General features: G+C 40.8%; 2 protein-coding genes across 6 annotated transcripts in view; one reads left to right on the forward strand and one right to left on the reverse strand.

Annotated features, from left to right (window-relative positions):
- Positions 1–4,267: 4,267 nt before the first annotated feature.
- Positions 4,268–17,210, reverse strand: part of LOC117957548 (tripartite motif-containing protein 16-like) — a 21,527-nt gene continuing 8,584 nt past the window's right edge. Inside the window, exons 2-3 of the mRNA XM_034893358.1 lie at positions 15,143–15,148; positions 4,268–6,420 (exon numbers count right to left, since the gene is read on the reverse strand). Coding sequence (XP_034749249.1) covers positions 4,746–6,413 — 1,668 coding nt within the window. The 5' untranslated portion in view covers positions 6,414–6,420; positions 15,143–15,148 and the 3' untranslated portion in view covers positions 4,268–4,745. The remainder of the gene's footprint in view (positions 6,421–15,142; positions 15,149–17,210) is intronic.
- Positions 8,713–17,210, forward strand: part of si:ch73-281f12.4 (RA_Radil_like and Myo5p-like_CBD_Rasip1 domain-containing protein) — a 54,945-nt gene continuing 46,447 nt past the window's right edge. For 3 of the 5 annotated variants that reach the window (XR_004659537.1, XR_004659536.1, XM_034893357.1), the window contains exons 1-4: positions 8,718–9,321; positions 10,380–10,709; positions 11,662–11,897; positions 15,706–16,034. Coding sequence is in view for 3 of the 5 variants with exons in the window: in XM_034893357.1 (XP_034749248.1) it covers positions 9,194–9,321; positions 10,380–10,709; positions 11,662–11,897; positions 15,706–16,034 (1,023 nt within the window). In the remaining 2 variants the exon portion in view is untranslated. Of the gene's footprint in view, positions 9,322–10,379; positions 10,710–11,661; positions 11,898–15,705; positions 16,035–17,210 lie in introns of all 5 variants that reach the window. The other 2 variants (XM_034893355.1, XM_034893356.1) reach the window with 2 other exon arrangements.

Raw genomic sequence — 17,210 nt, forward strand, 5'->3', positions numbered from 1 at the left:
ACAGTTTGCCTACATACTTTTATTTAATAAAAGTGAACGCTTCTAACAGCGGTTCAGTTTAGAAGAGAGAGAAAAGTGAATGAGTTTAGGAGCCTTCCTGAAAGAATTTACGCTGTGCTCCATTAGTTTTAGGTGATATTCACCTTGACCTACTATGCACCACAATAGTTTGATAAAAGTTACAAAGCTCTCGCAGTTGGTTTCTGCATGTTAACTTAATTTGAAGGCCTTGTCCATGTTCCTGTATATTTATCTCTATTACCAGCTGACTATGCAACATATTAAATCAGTGAAGTCCAGTTCTATTCATTTCTGAGGAAGTCCTGTTTGTAGACAAGCTCTTCATCACGCTGCAAAGAAGACAGAGAACAATTTAAAGATGGTCATTAATTGCAAGTGTGAATCTTCCTCACTGTTAAATTGCAGCAATGGTATCATAATGAATGGCAGCATTGGCATTTTTTAGCCAATAAACCTCATGTTGATGGAGCGTTGTTGTAGAGGATAGACAATCTTGTTACCTTGAGTGCTCAATTGCTTAATAGAAATATTGTTTATTTCTCTCCACAGTAACAATCGACCTGTCTACGTATGTAAACGTGAGTCAGTGAGAAAGGAAACGTTTGATGATATTTTCTTTGTCAATACTGTAAACAAACACACACCATGTGGGTTATTATGGGGTGTTGTTTCGAAAGCGGCAATTTAGAGATATTTTACATAGTTAAATCCAAATATTAAATGTTACACCTAAATGTTAAATTTAAATCTAAATGTTGAATCTAAATCTAAATGTTAAATCTAAACGTTGAATCTAAATATAAATGTTGAATATAAATATAAATGTTAAATCTAAACGTTAAATCTAAATTTTATGTCCAAATATAAGTGTTGAATCGAAATGTTTTGGGTGAAACTAAATATTTAACAACTGTCCCTGGACACTAAAAACTCAAAGCAGGCTACTTTTCAAATACAGTTTCTCCAAATGTGTTAGGTTTAGGGTTATATTTTAGTTTATATGTTTTTATTCGTTTTTTGACACTATAAACACACACTAGCCTCCTCAAGCTTTTATTTTGGTACTTCCGGTTACCGGCAAAGTGAATTTGCATATTAGTAAAAATATTTTGTTTCACCCAAAACATTTCGATTTAACATTTCGATTTAGATTTAGATTTAACATTCAACATTTAGGGGTAAAATTTATTATTTGGATTTCACTATTAAAAATATTGTTGTAAATGTGCGAAAAAGTGACTCTCAAAAATTCATACCAGTTTTTTAAACTTAGTTTGAAGCTAAATGAGACATAATATTGCTGTTATTTTCAGCGTCAGCCTCTTTCCAAATGACACCCTTTGAGGTATACATCACAGTCAAAGTTGCTAGTAAAACTCAAACCATCTTGTTCGATCTCAGCCGGGTCAAGTTACAGAATTTCATGTAGATAATTTTCAACATGGTGGATGTCTGTGCTGTTCAATTTAATTATAATAATGACATTAACTTCATCAAAATGACATCATGCAGTGTGTTGTCATAACATGCATGTCCCTCCTTTCCTATTTGTCTTCAATAAGTGAGATTTATTAGTTCCCTAAAAGTCTGTTACATGTGTGGACATCCTCGCACAGGGAAAACACATTCAGCACGGTTAAATAAGTGACTGGCTGGATGATAGTGAAGTGCTGTCAGCGTGGTGTCCCAGTCAGACAGCAGAAGCAGGCTGCATGTAAAGACGCATGTCTGACCTGAATCTTAGTCGTCTCCAAACCACTCGCCTTGCACAGCAGCTGCAGGTGGAGCTCAGTCACATCCGCCCCGCAGCCTGTTACTCAATACCACAACATGGTACAGGCATTTGTGGGTGTGTGTTGTGTGTGTGTGTGAGAGAGAGAGAGAGTCAGCAAGAAAATAGAGAGTATTTGTAAAGAAGTGCTACTGCAGTTTTTAGCGGTTAATACGGAAGCTCAGAGCACCACCACATGGCTACAGCCCCTTGCGACATAACTGCCATGTACTGCTTCAAGCCAGGGACATTTGTCTCGTCTCATAAACCCCTTCTCTCCCCCTATTGTCCTTCATGTCTACCTCTTTACTGTGTACTGTGATAAAGTGCTGGTTAAACTGGTTAAAATGCCAAAGATAATCTTCAAAATCAAAATATCATCAGTAAAATGTGAAATTATTGATGTGTCATGTGACATATGTTGTCATCCAACCTCTTAGGCCATGACAAATGAAGGAATGGGCGCTGTGGTTGACTGTCAATTAAATATGTTTAATGTAATAAAACAAACAACTAAAGCAAACAACTGCAGATATGAAGTATGTCAGTAAGCTGGGAGTTGGGCTTTTCCAAATCTGGCTGGCTGCTAACTGCGTTCCTGTGGTGCCTTCAAGGACACAGGGAGGGCTTTCCTTACTGCTGGGTAGCTTAAACATCCGATTATTGATATTCCCAAAGGTTTGAGAACATATCAAAGTGGTTACAGCCACGGTTTAGTATGTAAATCAGGACAGGACAACATTGATTCCCTGTGTTTTTCCACATTCCTAAAGTCTCCAATCCATGAGCTGTAAATTATCACTTTGTATTTCCATATATTAAGATTTTGTGGCTATTGGTGTTTACCTGGCAGTGGTACTGCTGAATCAGATGTTCCAGCTGGTTGTTGATGTATTTCTCTCTGCTGCTCACCTTTTCTAGAGTCTTACTGATGTGACGGTTGTTTTCTCGGTCATGTGGTCTGTTTTTTTCGTCTTCACTTTCAGTTAACTTCCATTGAAACTCAGCTTTATTTGTCATTTCAACCAAAATAATGCAGCTCAATGACATGTCTCACAGGAACTTAATTCAGGACATTTTACTTTTGGACTCAAAAGCTGCACATAAATAAATGCCTTGATAGAACCTGTGCACACGTCCTGTGGAAAGAAAAAAAAAACTAATTGCATGTAACACACATTTCCCTCGCCCCGCAGTAAAAATCCATGAAACTATTGCGTCTCTACATCCTAAGCTAAGTTTTTAGTTTAACCGTGTGGTTGCTGACATCCTGTGTGTGACTGAGCCTTCGCGTACAGTCTAAGCCAGCGTAAAAATATAGCCACTGTTGCAAATGAGAACACAAACATGGTCAACATGGACCTTCTTCCAACGGAACGTGTTGTCCAAGTGATCGCTGAGATATTTATGAGCTGACCCTGATCGAAATGTGTGTCGTGTTTCACCACAAGAACAGGATCCCATTTTTATCAAGGATCCAGGACCATCTCCTTGGTTTTCCTAACATTTAGGAGGAGATGTACACCACTGTATACCACTAAACGCCAGTCTCCACCACTGTTGCCTCTTTGACTCTTTGATTTTGTCTCTGTGTTGATGTATGTGGTCCACATAAGTCTGGCTTTGCCTCCACAGCGCCGCGGTGGGGGGTCTGGCTAGTCCACACAGCATTCCGGGATAGGAGAAAAGCGTGCTCTTGTTTATTGGCATTTCAACTGAGGTGGCTTTGCAAAACAGCCTCAGGAAGGAACTTATTTTGGTTGAACACATGTTCGTTCAAAGGTTGTTTTAGTCGTGCAATAGAAAACTCAGATTAGACCAATAGTCTGGCTAGCTGTCTGGATTTACCCTGCAGAGATCCGAGAAAAGGTTAGCCATAGCCCTCTAAAACTGACCAAAGTTTATAATGCCAACACAAAGGAAGCCCAAGACAATGCATATCTGGCCTAAAGGAGCAAAATCTGTGAATTGTCCGTTGGAAATGTGGAATGCCGAGGATAAAGACTAGGTCCACATGGATCCTTTGGCCCTGCAGCCCAACACGCAAACCAGAGACTGGTCAGAAACAACCCATACAGCAGCAACAGTGCATGCTGGGAAACTACAGCAGCATGTCATTTCATACCGAGCTTCATATTCATTTCATTTGCTGCTTTTTATCACCACAAGAGCCTGTTCCCCCCCCCCCCCCCCCCCCCTCAGGTATCTACAGCTTCACTTCCACTCAGATAAGAACTTCCTCCATCACACACTTTAAATTGAAATTGACTAAGAGAAAACAGTGGTTGGTTGTTGAAAGCAACAAGTGATATACAAACCTGCTCCTTTCTCTGTGACTGAACGACGTGGTGGGAGGAAACTGCCTCACTTCTTCTCTCATATTAGTTTCACATTGTCTCCATCAGCTTTGTATGATACCCTGGAATGAAGACAAGAAAATAATACTTGGTGAGTTAGTTTATTTATCAAGAAAACCATGGTTCAAACATCCCATCAGCAAAGTCTGTTCAGTGATTTTATGGAAAGATTCACTTCATCCCCTGCACAATCAGTTTGTTTGAAAAGAATCTCTGATATGTAAAAGAGAATAAGGATCTCCTTATTAATTATAATTAGATAATCATTTCAGGTCTATAGTAGCTCATTACAGCAACATCTGATCTGCTAAACATGTACATGTGATAATAGATTTTCAAGGTACAAAGTATGTATACAAGAGGTCTGCTTTCTCTCTTTAGACGCATGCAATTGAATAAAAACAACAAAATTCTAATACATCAATACACGTATTAATCAAACATTTCAAACACAGGAGAAGCCGCCTAAAGAAGCTTAAACATTTACACAACTAATGACAAGATGTCAGAGTATCACCCATAATTTGTTGACTGACAGACGATCTCTGTGCAGGCAGAAGAGTTTTTACAGAATATAACCCTTAAATGATTTCTGTCTATTTCAGTTTACACAGCTCAGCAGTGGATCCATCATTATAAACCCATAGTCCAGCATAGAGAGGCTGAGTGAACGTGGTCTGGACTCTGTGGAGGAGAGTCATGGTGTCAGAGATGCTGTAGAAGGACAGAGTACCTGCACTGTGATCCAGGTACACACCTACTTTGGATGACTGAGGACCTGAAAGAGGAGTTTGGACGTTGTTGTACCACAATGTATACCTGTTTTTGTCACAATCTAACACCCAAGATTTGTCATTTAGACCAAATTTACATTCAAAAGAGCTCCCTCTGCTGATGTTCTTGTAGGCAACTGCTACATAAACTCTTCCACTCCTCTCCACCTCCCAGTAACAATGCCCAGTCAGACTCTCTCTACTCAGGACCTGCTTATAATAGGTAAATCTGTCTGGGTGACTAGAACAAGAACAAGACTGTACTTTGATCATTCGCTTTGCTTTTCTGTTCCCCTCAGATAGTAACAGATACGTGTTTGCTGTGTTTGAGTCCAGAGTGATTTCACGTGAATACTTTAAGAAGTCGGCTCTGGTCTTGGGTTCTGGTTGTGGCAGCAAAACATCCACTTCAGTCACCTTCAGTGAGACGTTTGTCCAGCTCTCACTCAGGACGTCCTGCAGTTTATCTCTGACTTCCGACACAGCCGCTGTCCCGTCCTCAAAGTATCTCAGAGGACGGGCCTTGATGCTGGGTGTAGATTCACTGAGTGGTGAGAGTGAGATGTAGTTGTGTAGGAACTGGGTGTGATCCTCTGTGTGGGAGAGCTTCTTCAGCTCTCCATCTTTCCTCTGCAGCTCGGCGAGCTCCTGCTCCAGCTTCTCCTGAAGCTCTCTGACTCGACTCACTTCACTTTTCTGCTGCGCCCTGACCTGCTGCTTCACATCGGAGCTTCTTTTCTCCATGAGACGGATCAGCTCGGCAAAGATCTTCTCGCTGTCCTGCACGGCTTTATCAGCGGAGCTGTTGATAGCCTCCACCTCCTGGTGAAGCAGCTTCACATCTTTCTCTCGGCCCTGGATCCTCTGCTGGATGTCCAGACGAGTCCCCTCCAGCTCTTTCTGCCTCTCAGCTCTCTCTGCTGCAGCCGAGACCGTGTCGTGGCCTTTGTGTTCGTCCACAGGGCACAGGTAACAGATACTCTGCTGATCCGAACGGCAGAACATCTTCATCACCTCATTGTGAAGTGAGCAGATGTTGTCGTGCAGCTCCTCGGAGGGCGCCACCAGCTTGTGTTTGTCGAAGGCAGGGGATTCAAAATGAAGCTGAATGTGTTCCTCACAGTAAGAGATCAAACACATCAAACAGGACTTGAATGCTTTCAGTTTTCTTCCGGTGCAGACATCACAGGCGACATCTTCGGCTCCAGCATAGCGGTGATCAACTGGAGCAGCCTGGACTCGCGTCTTCTTCAGCTCCTCCACTAACACTGCTAGCAGGGTGTTTTTCAGCAGCACGGGCCTCGGGGTGAACGTCTGCCTGCACTGAGGGCAGCTGTGGCTCTGCTTATGATCCTCTTCATCCCAGAAGCCTTTTATACAATTCATGCAGTAGTTGTGGCCGCATGCAGTAGTCACCGGATCCTTCAGTAGATCCAGACAGATGGAACAAGAGAAGGTTTCCCAGTCCAGCTGAACTCCTTTCTTCGCCATTTTACCTCTCCAATGACAACAACTCTGTCTGAGTTTCACTTTCTTAGAAGTGAAACTAGTTTTTAGCTCTGATCTAAACATATTCTTGCACATCACCACCATGTAGGTTACACCCATTCATTACACTGTAGATCTGTGTTTGAGAACAGGAAGCGGAGGCAGGGGCTGAGCTACGGTTCATTCCAGGAGGAGAAGCGGTTATAACTTGTTTACAGGACAACTCATTCTACAACTCAACTCAAGGCTCTGCTCACTTGAGCTTATGAGAGCAACTCTTCTAAGAAGGATAAAACATGAAAGCAACTCCCTTATTTGAGCAAAATAGAATAAACGTATGTGATGTGTCACAATGTCTGTCTCAGCTGTTTTTATTTGACTCAATGGGCTCTTTGGCCTCTGTCTCCAGCCACATTGACACTTCCCCAGGCCCACTGCATTCTCAATCCATCCAGACGCCCTGAACTCTTTCTGTCAGCCTGGGTTATCTGCATTTGGCACAACAATATAATTTTTTTTTGTGAGAAAATCTTATAACAAAATAAAACATGCAACCTAATTAGTGACAGCCCAAAATGCCCAAAAGTTAATATTTCCTATTAAAACTCTTCTGACAGCTGAGTTGACAAATGATTTAACCTGTTTTCATGAACATTAAACATAAACATGTTGTACGGAGGTGTGGGAGGTGTTCCAAGCACGTCCAGCTGGGAGGAGGCCTCGGGGAAGACCAGACTAGGTGGAGAGATTATATCTCCAACCTGGCCTGGGAACGCCTCCGGATTCCCCAGTCGGAGCTGATTGATAAGGCTCGGGAAAGGTAAATTTGGGGTCTTAGGTTGGAGCTGCTGCCCCCAACACGCCAACCCGGCACTGTATAAGCGGACAAAGATGGATGGATGGATGTTGTAGTACATGATTAAAATGATAAGTCAGTAAAACTGTTAGCAGTTCACATGTGTTGCTACACAGGTGTTATGTGTAATAATGTAATGAGGTGGTGTGCTGCAGCTATGTGACAGTTCAACCTTACTTCCACTAGATGGAGCTTTGGATGCACAAATGCACCTCTTCTATTAAACTCTTGGAGCTGTTTAGGGCATGAAAAAATATGATATATTTATTCATTTTTGTGCACAAGTATCACTGTATCTTCATGTTTCTACTGCAAAGCCTACAAATAATGAGGACTCAATGTACTGTTGGTAATGAAGAACTAATAACCACAATCGGCGTAGTTGTACTACTCAGCAGCGCTGCTGAAGACAGACACAGTTAGAGACTGGCTGGTGGACAGAGTGGAGCATTGAGCAGCTAAAGAGACAATTGTTTCCCTCAGGAGTTGGTGGAGACCAAACTAGAGCTAAAAGAGAGATACTACTGGACTTCAAATGTCTAAATAGGCAATTGTTGGCTAAGAACTTCACCATATCAACAACTCCAACTCCAGAGTGGCCAATAATAATGTCAGGTTTTGGTAAAATTCCAGTATAGAATTTGCTAAATAACCATGGAGTAGGACACAGGGAGATATTCCGTGAAAGAAGAAGTATTTAGCTATATCACATACACACTACTCAGAAACAAGGCAAAGTTCTGCATTCAAAATGTTACTAGCCTACTACTCAAATTAGAATTTTTTTTTGTTGATGTTTTTAACTTTTTCTTACGTCTGTGTCCCTTTTTTCAACACTATTGACTCCTTTTTTTCAATGTTTGTCACTTTTTTGACGTTTTTTTAACACTTTGTAATACTAACTTATTAACTTTAGTTTCGAAGTTATTTTTGAATTAATTGTCAATAAACCTCACTTAGCCTACAAGAAATTATACCTAATGTTTGAGTTAGAAAAGCAGAAATCATGAATTTTATAGACTAAAATTAAAGGAATGTATCTGAAAAGGAATGTCGGTTGATGGATTTTTTTCAAAAGCTATGAAATTGAACAAGACACCTCAAAATTAATGAAAGTAGAGATTAGTGCTTGCCAAAGAGCGTCGTGTGGAATGTAATTTTGTGTAATTACAATTCGGTCGTTAAAGAGAACATTAACATAGGAAAAGGGTCAGTTTGACCCGAGGACAACATGAGGGTTAAAGAATGCCTCATATCAGAACAATATACGGAACATTACGGGACTTTCATTATTGTTGCATTAACGTAACAACTGGTAGAGAAGGACCTCAAATTTACTACACATACACGGTCCTCGTGTGTATGATTTGTCCCGCCTCCCTCGCAGAACCGTGCTCGTGACGCCTTGGTGACGTCACCCGGAGTAGCTCGTGTCCCCAGCAGCAGCAGGTTGTCTCTCCTCATTCAGTCCGGGCCAGGCTCCCAGGCTGACGGTAAGCTGGTTAACGGATCTCACGGCTGTTATTATTATGGAACGGGGATATGTTTCCCGTCACAAATGGACAAACGGTGTGTGGAAATGCCTCAACGTCTTATTCTTCTGCTGAATGAGCATATCAGTTTGGATTTTATCTTCAAGAAAGTTTAAATCAACTGGCGCTCTTTTGAGTTCTCTTCTAACGTGTGTAGGAATGTAAGCTAATTTTCCCAACTTTTTTCTAATGGATACAGAGACATTATCGGAGTATTTACATACGTTTTTGTGATGTTTTAGGGTATTTCTTTTGAGGTGGAAGTGGACTAACGTTATTCCATCTCGTCTCGGACAGGTTTTCATCACCTAACGTTAGCTAGCGGAATGTTTTTTTCTGGCCATCTCAACGGTTCCAGTAGTTTTGTTGCGTTTACGTGAATTTTGAAAATCAAAATGATTTCGGAGGAGAGAAGCAGCCACGTAAATAAACAAGCCCTAAACTTCCCAGTGGGTTTACTGCTCCGCTCTCCAAAGAAGCGACTAGCCAAACTGGGGAGGAAACCCAGCAATGGATCTGTCCAGTAAGTCTTAGCTCGAACACCCCCTCTTTAGCATGTAGAAGCACTATATTCACATTAACAGATGGCCTGAAGTGAGGCATTTAACTTCTCCTATGAAGACATTATTACAATTATATCCTGTAAGTCAACCATAAGCATTGGAATGTAACCTAAGTAACGTTACGTTCACTCAAGTACTGAACTTAAGTACAATTTTGAGTCACTTACTTTTGTATTTCCATTATGCTACTTTCTACATTTTAATTATTTACTAAATTTTTCACTCCACTACATTTATCTGGCAGACTTAGTTACTTTACTACAACATATAAATCAACTAATAAATTATTATACATTATTTCAAGTTAGCTGCCCATAAAGTAACCTTGGGCAGCTGCAACAAGGGAGGAACACATTAATGCATCAATAGTTATGATCTAATAATTAATAATAACATTTCTGAATTATTAGTATTTTACTTAAGTATATTTTTTTATGATAATACTGTTGAATTTTTACTTACAGTAATTTATGGTCTAAATGCAAGACTTATATATTTTTTGTATTTTTCTTTTTTACATTTCATAGTACATAGTATTTAAACAATGCAGTATTGCTACGTTTACTAGTTAAAACATCTGAAAACTTCTTCCACTATTGCCAAGTAGATGATGATGATGGTGGTGTGGGGATGTTATTGTCATCCATTATCAGTTAATACACCATCATCCACTTATGGGTGACTTACAAAAATGTATTATTTCTTTCCACTTTTAATGTAGTTTAAGATTGAATGATATGCACCATAGATGCAGATAATTAAAACATACAAGATAAGTGTTAAAGCCCATGTCTTTTCTCTATTTTGAATACTTTAAAAGGGATTGTAAACATTATTCATATAAATGAAAAGCAATTGGAACAACCCATTCATCACTGTGTACACACACTATAAAAGAGTTTGATTTGTATTGGATATTTAAAAAAAAGCCAATTATGCAAAATGGCTGATTATTCCATTATGCATATTTAAGGCTTGCCACTTAACAGTGTCCATTATCTTCTGTGTTCCCTCTCAGGTCCAACAACTCGGACATCACTATCCGCTCCACAGAGAGTGTTGGTGTCCGGCAGCCGGCCAAGAGCAAAATCCGCCGCCACAACAACAGGATTTCAACTGTTTTTAACCACAGCCCAAACAGTGGACGCCGCCCCCAGGCACTGGGCAGCGGGCACCTGACTGCTGACTGCCAGGCTGCAGACGACCCGGCAGAGCTGTCCAGTCTGATGTCTGTCCCTGGCATCCTGAAGATTTTTGGCAGCGACATCTGTCAGGGGACCAACTATAAGAGCGTGCTGGCCACCACACAGTCCAGTGCAGAGGAGCTGGTGAAGGAGGCCTTGGAGAGGTGAGGGTTTCGTTTAACTGGCTCATTTATCGGAGATGTTAGCCACACAATATCTTAAAACCTCCGAGGTTTCGCTTCAGGGTCGATATATCTTTTCCCTTCAATATTTGCACTATATTCAATATTTCATATTTGCACATATTGTGTCTTTCTTATATATTTTAATTGTATTGACAGTATGTCAAGCACAGTACCGCAGGGGCAACAAAACATTTCACGGCACTATAAAGAGATATGTTGAGTATGTTACAAATAACTTTTTTTTTTTAACTTGAGCTGGGAGATTTAAGTCTGGATCAGATACTTACTAGAGCCCGACTGATAAAGGATTTTAAGGCCAATACAAATACTTGGTAATTTAAATTTCCAATATTCCGATATATATTAAAAAAGAAAAATCCAGAAACGCTTAACAAAACATATCCAGATTTCCAGAACACTAATTATTTGTAGTTATTAATGAGTTATCACTAAAATAATATGATAAGGAACATCAAAATATATTAAAATTCTGATGAATAAAATGTATAGAAATACAAACTTATAATATGAAACTTAAATTCCTTTGTACAAAACACAATAACAAAAAAGCAACATGCTCAAATGGTGGTGTTAAGCATGTACAATGTTTAGCATGTTCCCCCTCTTAGGTAAGCCTGTTAGCATGGGAACATTGGCACCAATCACCGTTTTTACAATTTATCCTGTGGGAAACCTGATTGTGTACCAAATTTAATATCAATCAATTTAATAGTTGTTGAGATATTTCAGTATTAACCAAAGTTTTGGACTGACCACTAACTACTAGCATGGCAAAAAAATACAGCATGGCCACCAGGTTGTCAATAGTTCAATTTGCCGAAAAGGAGTTGGTTAATTTAGTTCAAGAGAGTTAAGCATCCACCACTCCCCCTGTGGCCATCTTACCTAAATGTCTACCTTTGTTGTTAAGGTACTGCCTGGAGAAAGAAGACGCCAACAACTACGTTCTCTGCGATGTGATCGGCAAGACGGGCGCAGACAACCAGTGGAGGAGGGAGTGTTTCCGGGTGGTGGGGGACAACGAGAAGCCCCTCATGCTGCAGTCACTTTGGAAACCCAAGGAAGGCTTCTCCAGGCGTTTTGAAATCCAGCTGAGAGCGAGCGTTGAAGAGCAAAGCTTAAAGGACAGAGACACAGTCACAGCAGGTACACACGTCGGCTAACACCTTCATACCTTCAGCTTATGCCCCTCGTTATCTCCAGAGATCAAAGATGGTGTCTACTCTCCTTAAAAAGCACACATCTAACCATTATCAGTACAACTCAGCAACCCTTATATCCTTACGCCTGGGCAATCAATCACTCAGTCTCTGTTGTGGTGGCACGGGGATCCTTTATTCTTGTCTCTTATTGCAGGCTAACTGGCTTTATTGTCCAGCTTATCACCAGCTAGAGCATGGGAGATGGCAGGCAGAGAGGTCAGAAGGAAACAAAAGCTGCAGTGAGGGATAGAGGAGGTCAGCGCAGCCTCACTCTTATCTTTGTTGTATTGCAAGTATCTATTAGGCCCCTTGAAACATCAAGGATCCGGGCAGCCCTTCACGCTGGGCCTGTAGCTGCCAGAAAGTGGCCACTCACTGCTGTGTTATTTCTTCTATTATGGGCTCCTGCTCACTGGGGACTATCCAGCTGGCTTTCTAATCAGTTGGTACTTGGTACAACTGATGTGTTGGCAATTCCTCCTGATCGCTACCCTGGAAATCCAGAGTTCTCACGAGAGCACAATTTGAATTTGCTCAGAAAGTTACTCTGGCACCGAGTATTGCTGCTCAATAACTATACCGTTGTAGCCGAGCTGCACCAATCACATGGGTGTATCTGATATAGGCGGGCCGGAGGCGAGCTGAACAGATGACGACAGTTTAATCTACCAGTTAGCTCCGCTGGTAGCTAAGCGTAAGGGGCTCTGGATACGTCACCCTGTGTGTTGTTGTGATGGTTGTAGTGTTATCCAATTACGTGCAGTGAGATTTTAAAGTGCATGCTTGGTACAGCCCCTTGAGAAGGGCGACTTTCATTACTTGATGCCAGATCCTTAATCTTTCGGATTGGGGTCTAGATTTCCAGGTTACCTGATTGCAGCTTTGTTAAAATAAGATAATACCTCAAAATGTTATTTCTGTAGCATGTTTTCCTTTATTAAACAATCAGTTAGTTAGAGTTCATTCTGCAATCAAGCTTGGTGTAGAGGATAACACCCAGTATATGATACAGTAACATAACATAACTAGTATTAAGCTGCACACTTTTAAACAGTCGGATATTACACCACTTAGTTTCTCCAGGTTGTGTAGCAACAACGCAGGAGTTTCAGTGTTGCCAGGTAGACCTGGCAGGAATTCCGAAAAAAACAAAAATAGCGAACTAGTACTGCATTTTGCAATTGAGTCAACCACACACATAGTCCTATTATGGCCTTAACTCCCCCTTGTCTCTATGATTCAATAACGACACTGTGTAGTGTCATTACTTATTAAATAATTAATTCTTTTCTAAAAGATCTTCCGACTCCTTCCCGCTCCCGCCCACTCCTGTTGATTTCAATGCTCTATCCGTCCCTATCACGTTACAAACAGTAAGATTGACTACCATACCGCGGGACTCCCAAAAAATTGTCAGCCTCTTGTTTGTCTGCAGTATGACAGAAAACTACTGGCCCGATTTTCATGAAACCTGATGGAAGATTGTAGCATGGACCAAGAAAGAACCTGTTAAAGTTGGGGGGAGATTCAAATCACGCTGCAGATACACAAATTATTTTTCCCTTTTGTTAACATTGTGTGACAGGAGATAGATAGGTGGTATGGCTAAAATAAAACACTAACATGTATTTTATTAGTCTGGATTTAGACGTTGAGTTTTAAAGGAACAGTTCATCAAATTGGGAAATATGTTTATTTTGTTTGGGTGTGAGATGAAAAGATTGATACCACTGAAGACTGTCTAATGGTCACTTAATCCAGTACCTCTGAAGCTCAATAATTAACTCCATACCATAACAGAAGTGTAAAAACAACAATTAACTGTTTTACTGGGAGTTACATGTTTTCCCAGTAAAAGGGTCTGCGCCTTGCCAGGAAATAGTCTGGCACATTACTGGCATAGAACAGCAAAATGTAAAAAACTATAACATAACATATATAAAGTGAGCTCTAGAGGTGCTGGTAGGGGATATTTGTTACCATACGGATATACCGTGATAGTTGTCTTTATGCCACGCTAAGATAAGCTAACTGACTTCATATCTACTGTACAGATATGTAAGCGCTATCAATCATATTGTCTAACTCTCATAATAAAGAAAATGTTTCCCAAAATGTCGATCTATTCCTTTAAATGAATTTCATTGGTCTGTGTTTTGGTGAATGAGAATTAGGGTTGAAAATGTCTTACTTCTGTATGGAAGGGTTTCCCAGCATCAGAAGAATGAAAAAGAAAAAAATGGATTAATATTTTTTCGTTTGGTGAAGTAACTGCATTTACATGCTGTAAATTTGATATTGAATCAAATTGCGACATTTTCTCAATCGTGCACCCCTATTGCAGTTTATGTCATAACAATGTGCCTGAAATATCAATATTGGTCAACATCAGTCAAACCCCAGTTTTCTCACTGTCCTTTACCTCTACAGTGCAAGTGTTTTAGGCACTGAGCCCGGTCTCTCACACTGGTGCTGAACAATGTGGAAAACACCCACTTCCACAGCTGATAAGAGCTGCAGGGCTGCTGGGTGTGAAGCCGGGGCTCGGTGGACATTCCTCTGTGCTTAATGGCTCCAAATGAGCTGAATAGTGTTTGTGTTACGTCAGGCCGACAGAACGGCCTTTTGGCATCAGATAGAGGTGGTCACATCTCACTTTCCCCGCACATTTCCTTCCTTTCCTTCTGGTTATGTTTTATTTGATGCGGGGCCAGTGCAGTGAAGCGTCATGTAGGAGTCTGTTTGAATGAGTGATTTCAGGGGGGATTTTGGTCATTGTTAAATGTTTTGGTTAGGCATTCAGCTACACAGGTTTCACTTTTAATCACCATTTTGTCTAAATGTTGCTCTTTTCTGTTCTTCTGCTTTCTGTTTTTGGAAATTTACATCAGTTTGTAAGGTTACCATGAATCTGTGTGTCTGTACCTTCCAAACTCCATGTATGGTTTTTTTAGTAACATAAAATACGAGATACAAACTATGATTAATTAGAAATGTGTTTTGTTTTCTACTATTTCCAACCTTTATTAATTCTTGATCAATTATCACAATCTTTATCATTAGTAAAATGAACTCTAGACGCAAAACTTAAAGTTCCAATGTGTAGGAATTTCTCTCATCTAGCATTGAGATCATAAATCGCAATCAACTCTCTCGCACCACGCAGTTCAAAGTACGTATTACAGCTACGGTAGCCTCCACGCTTCAAAAAGACGGTCGCTTGCTCTTTTCAACCTCCGTTTTCTGGGCGAAGAAGCAGATTCCTGATCCTGAAATTACGATTTTGAATACGTGTGGTCCTCCATGTTTCCTTCATCAAGCTTGTGGCCGTTTATCATGTGAAAACGTGGAAGGCGGAGCAGTACGTCCTGTATGTCCCTTACTGTATAAGGTATTTCAAGATGGCAAATGTAAAATTTCAAGCCAATGGGAATACTTGGTGGTGGCAAATATTCATGATAAAGGACAATTCTTTGAACACCGATTTTGATAACAAACAACTAAACACATGACACACTGGACCTTTAAAGTAAAGGGAAAAACAAACTGGCCAGTTGTTATAGTGGAAAGCCAGAGACATCTTTTTAAATGTACATTTTGATTACATGTATAAATGGTCTCTCTAATCCTGTGAGTTTTTTAGCTCTGCTCTTTCCAGACATCAGTTGTGCATTGTATTATCATGTACCTTTATACTTTAAATCTTTTAAAATACAGTTTAGGTTTAACACCTTGTCTTCTTGTTGATCCAGGCATCAATGCCCAGGCTCGTAAGCTCCAGAAGAGCCGCTCCAGAGTGACCTCGCTGTTTGTGGATGGCAGCGGGGAGGATGTGGACGGACTCAGCATTTGGAGGAGTCTGAGCGAGATGGATCTGTCTGCGATGGGGAAGGAGGCCAGCCGGGCCCAACAGAGCGCGCTCAGAGAGGATCCAGAGGCCGAGGCTGACAAGGAGGTCCTGCGACTGGGCATGGAAAAGGAGGAGACGGAGAGCAGCGACGACAACTCCACCCAGTACTCCATTCACCCACCCTTTGACTTCCCATATTTCCTGCTACTGCAGGGCTACAGCCACAGACAGGTGAGTGAGGGAGGGAGGGGAGTGCTGCAGAGTGTCTCTTAGCTAATGTGACAATAAAACATTTTAAACATTTGAGTCAAGTCAGTTTGACTACTGTAGTATAGGGCTGGCAATATATCGATATTATATCGATATCGGGATATGTGACTAAATATCGTCTTATATTTTGGATATCGTTATATGGTTTTAAAGGCTGAAGTGATGCAATTTTCTAAACGTACCGGACTGTTCTAGCTGTTCTATTATTTGCCTCCACTTAGTCATTATATCCACATTATTGATGATTATTCATCAAACATCTTTGTGTAACCCCATTGTAAACCCTACAACATCGTTGCAATGTTGACATTAAGATATTTGGTTAATAATTTCTGATTTTCTTCATCTCGCCAGCCCTACTGTAATAACAAAGTTTGATTGCATACGACACACAGCACATTTAAATAAATGGTTCCTCTGATCTATCTACTGTAAATACAGTAGATAGATCAGATTAGATTAGATTAAATTGTTGTGGTGTAGAAGGTCATTGAATGCCTCACAAGATCCTTGTGAGTCTCCTGGCAGCGTGTTGGCAGACGGAGGCCAACGCAGGCTTATGAGAGACATAGTGTTAACAGGTTCATGAGAGGCTTGGATTGAACGTCTTACGCTAAGAACCTCAAGGAGAAAAATCCCAGAGTCACAGAGTCAGGTGGATACAAGAGGCCAGAGAATAAGAAACACTGTGGATTTGGCTCTTGTACTATGGAGGTGTGTTGTAGATTCAGAGGGAAACAGGAGTGACCTCCACATAGGACAAGCTGTCTGTCGCCATGTCCCAATGAGGGACAAAGTGTTCACCATTCATTTGAAAGGACACCTCCTGAGGACTTTGAAAAACCAGAAGATAACCCTGATTAAAGACACACTGTAGAGGAGGATAATCTACACAAGCTATTCTTGGTGTAGATAAACAGAATCAGAGAGAGGCTGTACATTGTCTGTGCCTTAATCCACATACCTAAATACTTGATCAAGCCTCCAAACTATCAGTTAAAAAAAAATCAGCTCCACTGTTGATGTGTAGTAGAGTTTGAGTCATGGCTCATTTTCTTAAACTTTACCTAAACCTGAGAGTCAGCCTGTGGTTGTTTAGCCCAGCCCTAATCCCAGGAACATAAAGCTCTTTCTCAC

The sequence above is a fragment of the Etheostoma cragini genome, chromosome 15, assembly GCF_013103735.1.
Source record: "Etheostoma cragini isolate CJK2018 chromosome 15, CSU_Ecrag_1.0, whole genome shotgun sequence".
Taxonomy (NCBI): domain Eukaryota; kingdom Metazoa; phylum Chordata; class Actinopteri; order Perciformes; family Percidae; genus Etheostoma; species Etheostoma cragini.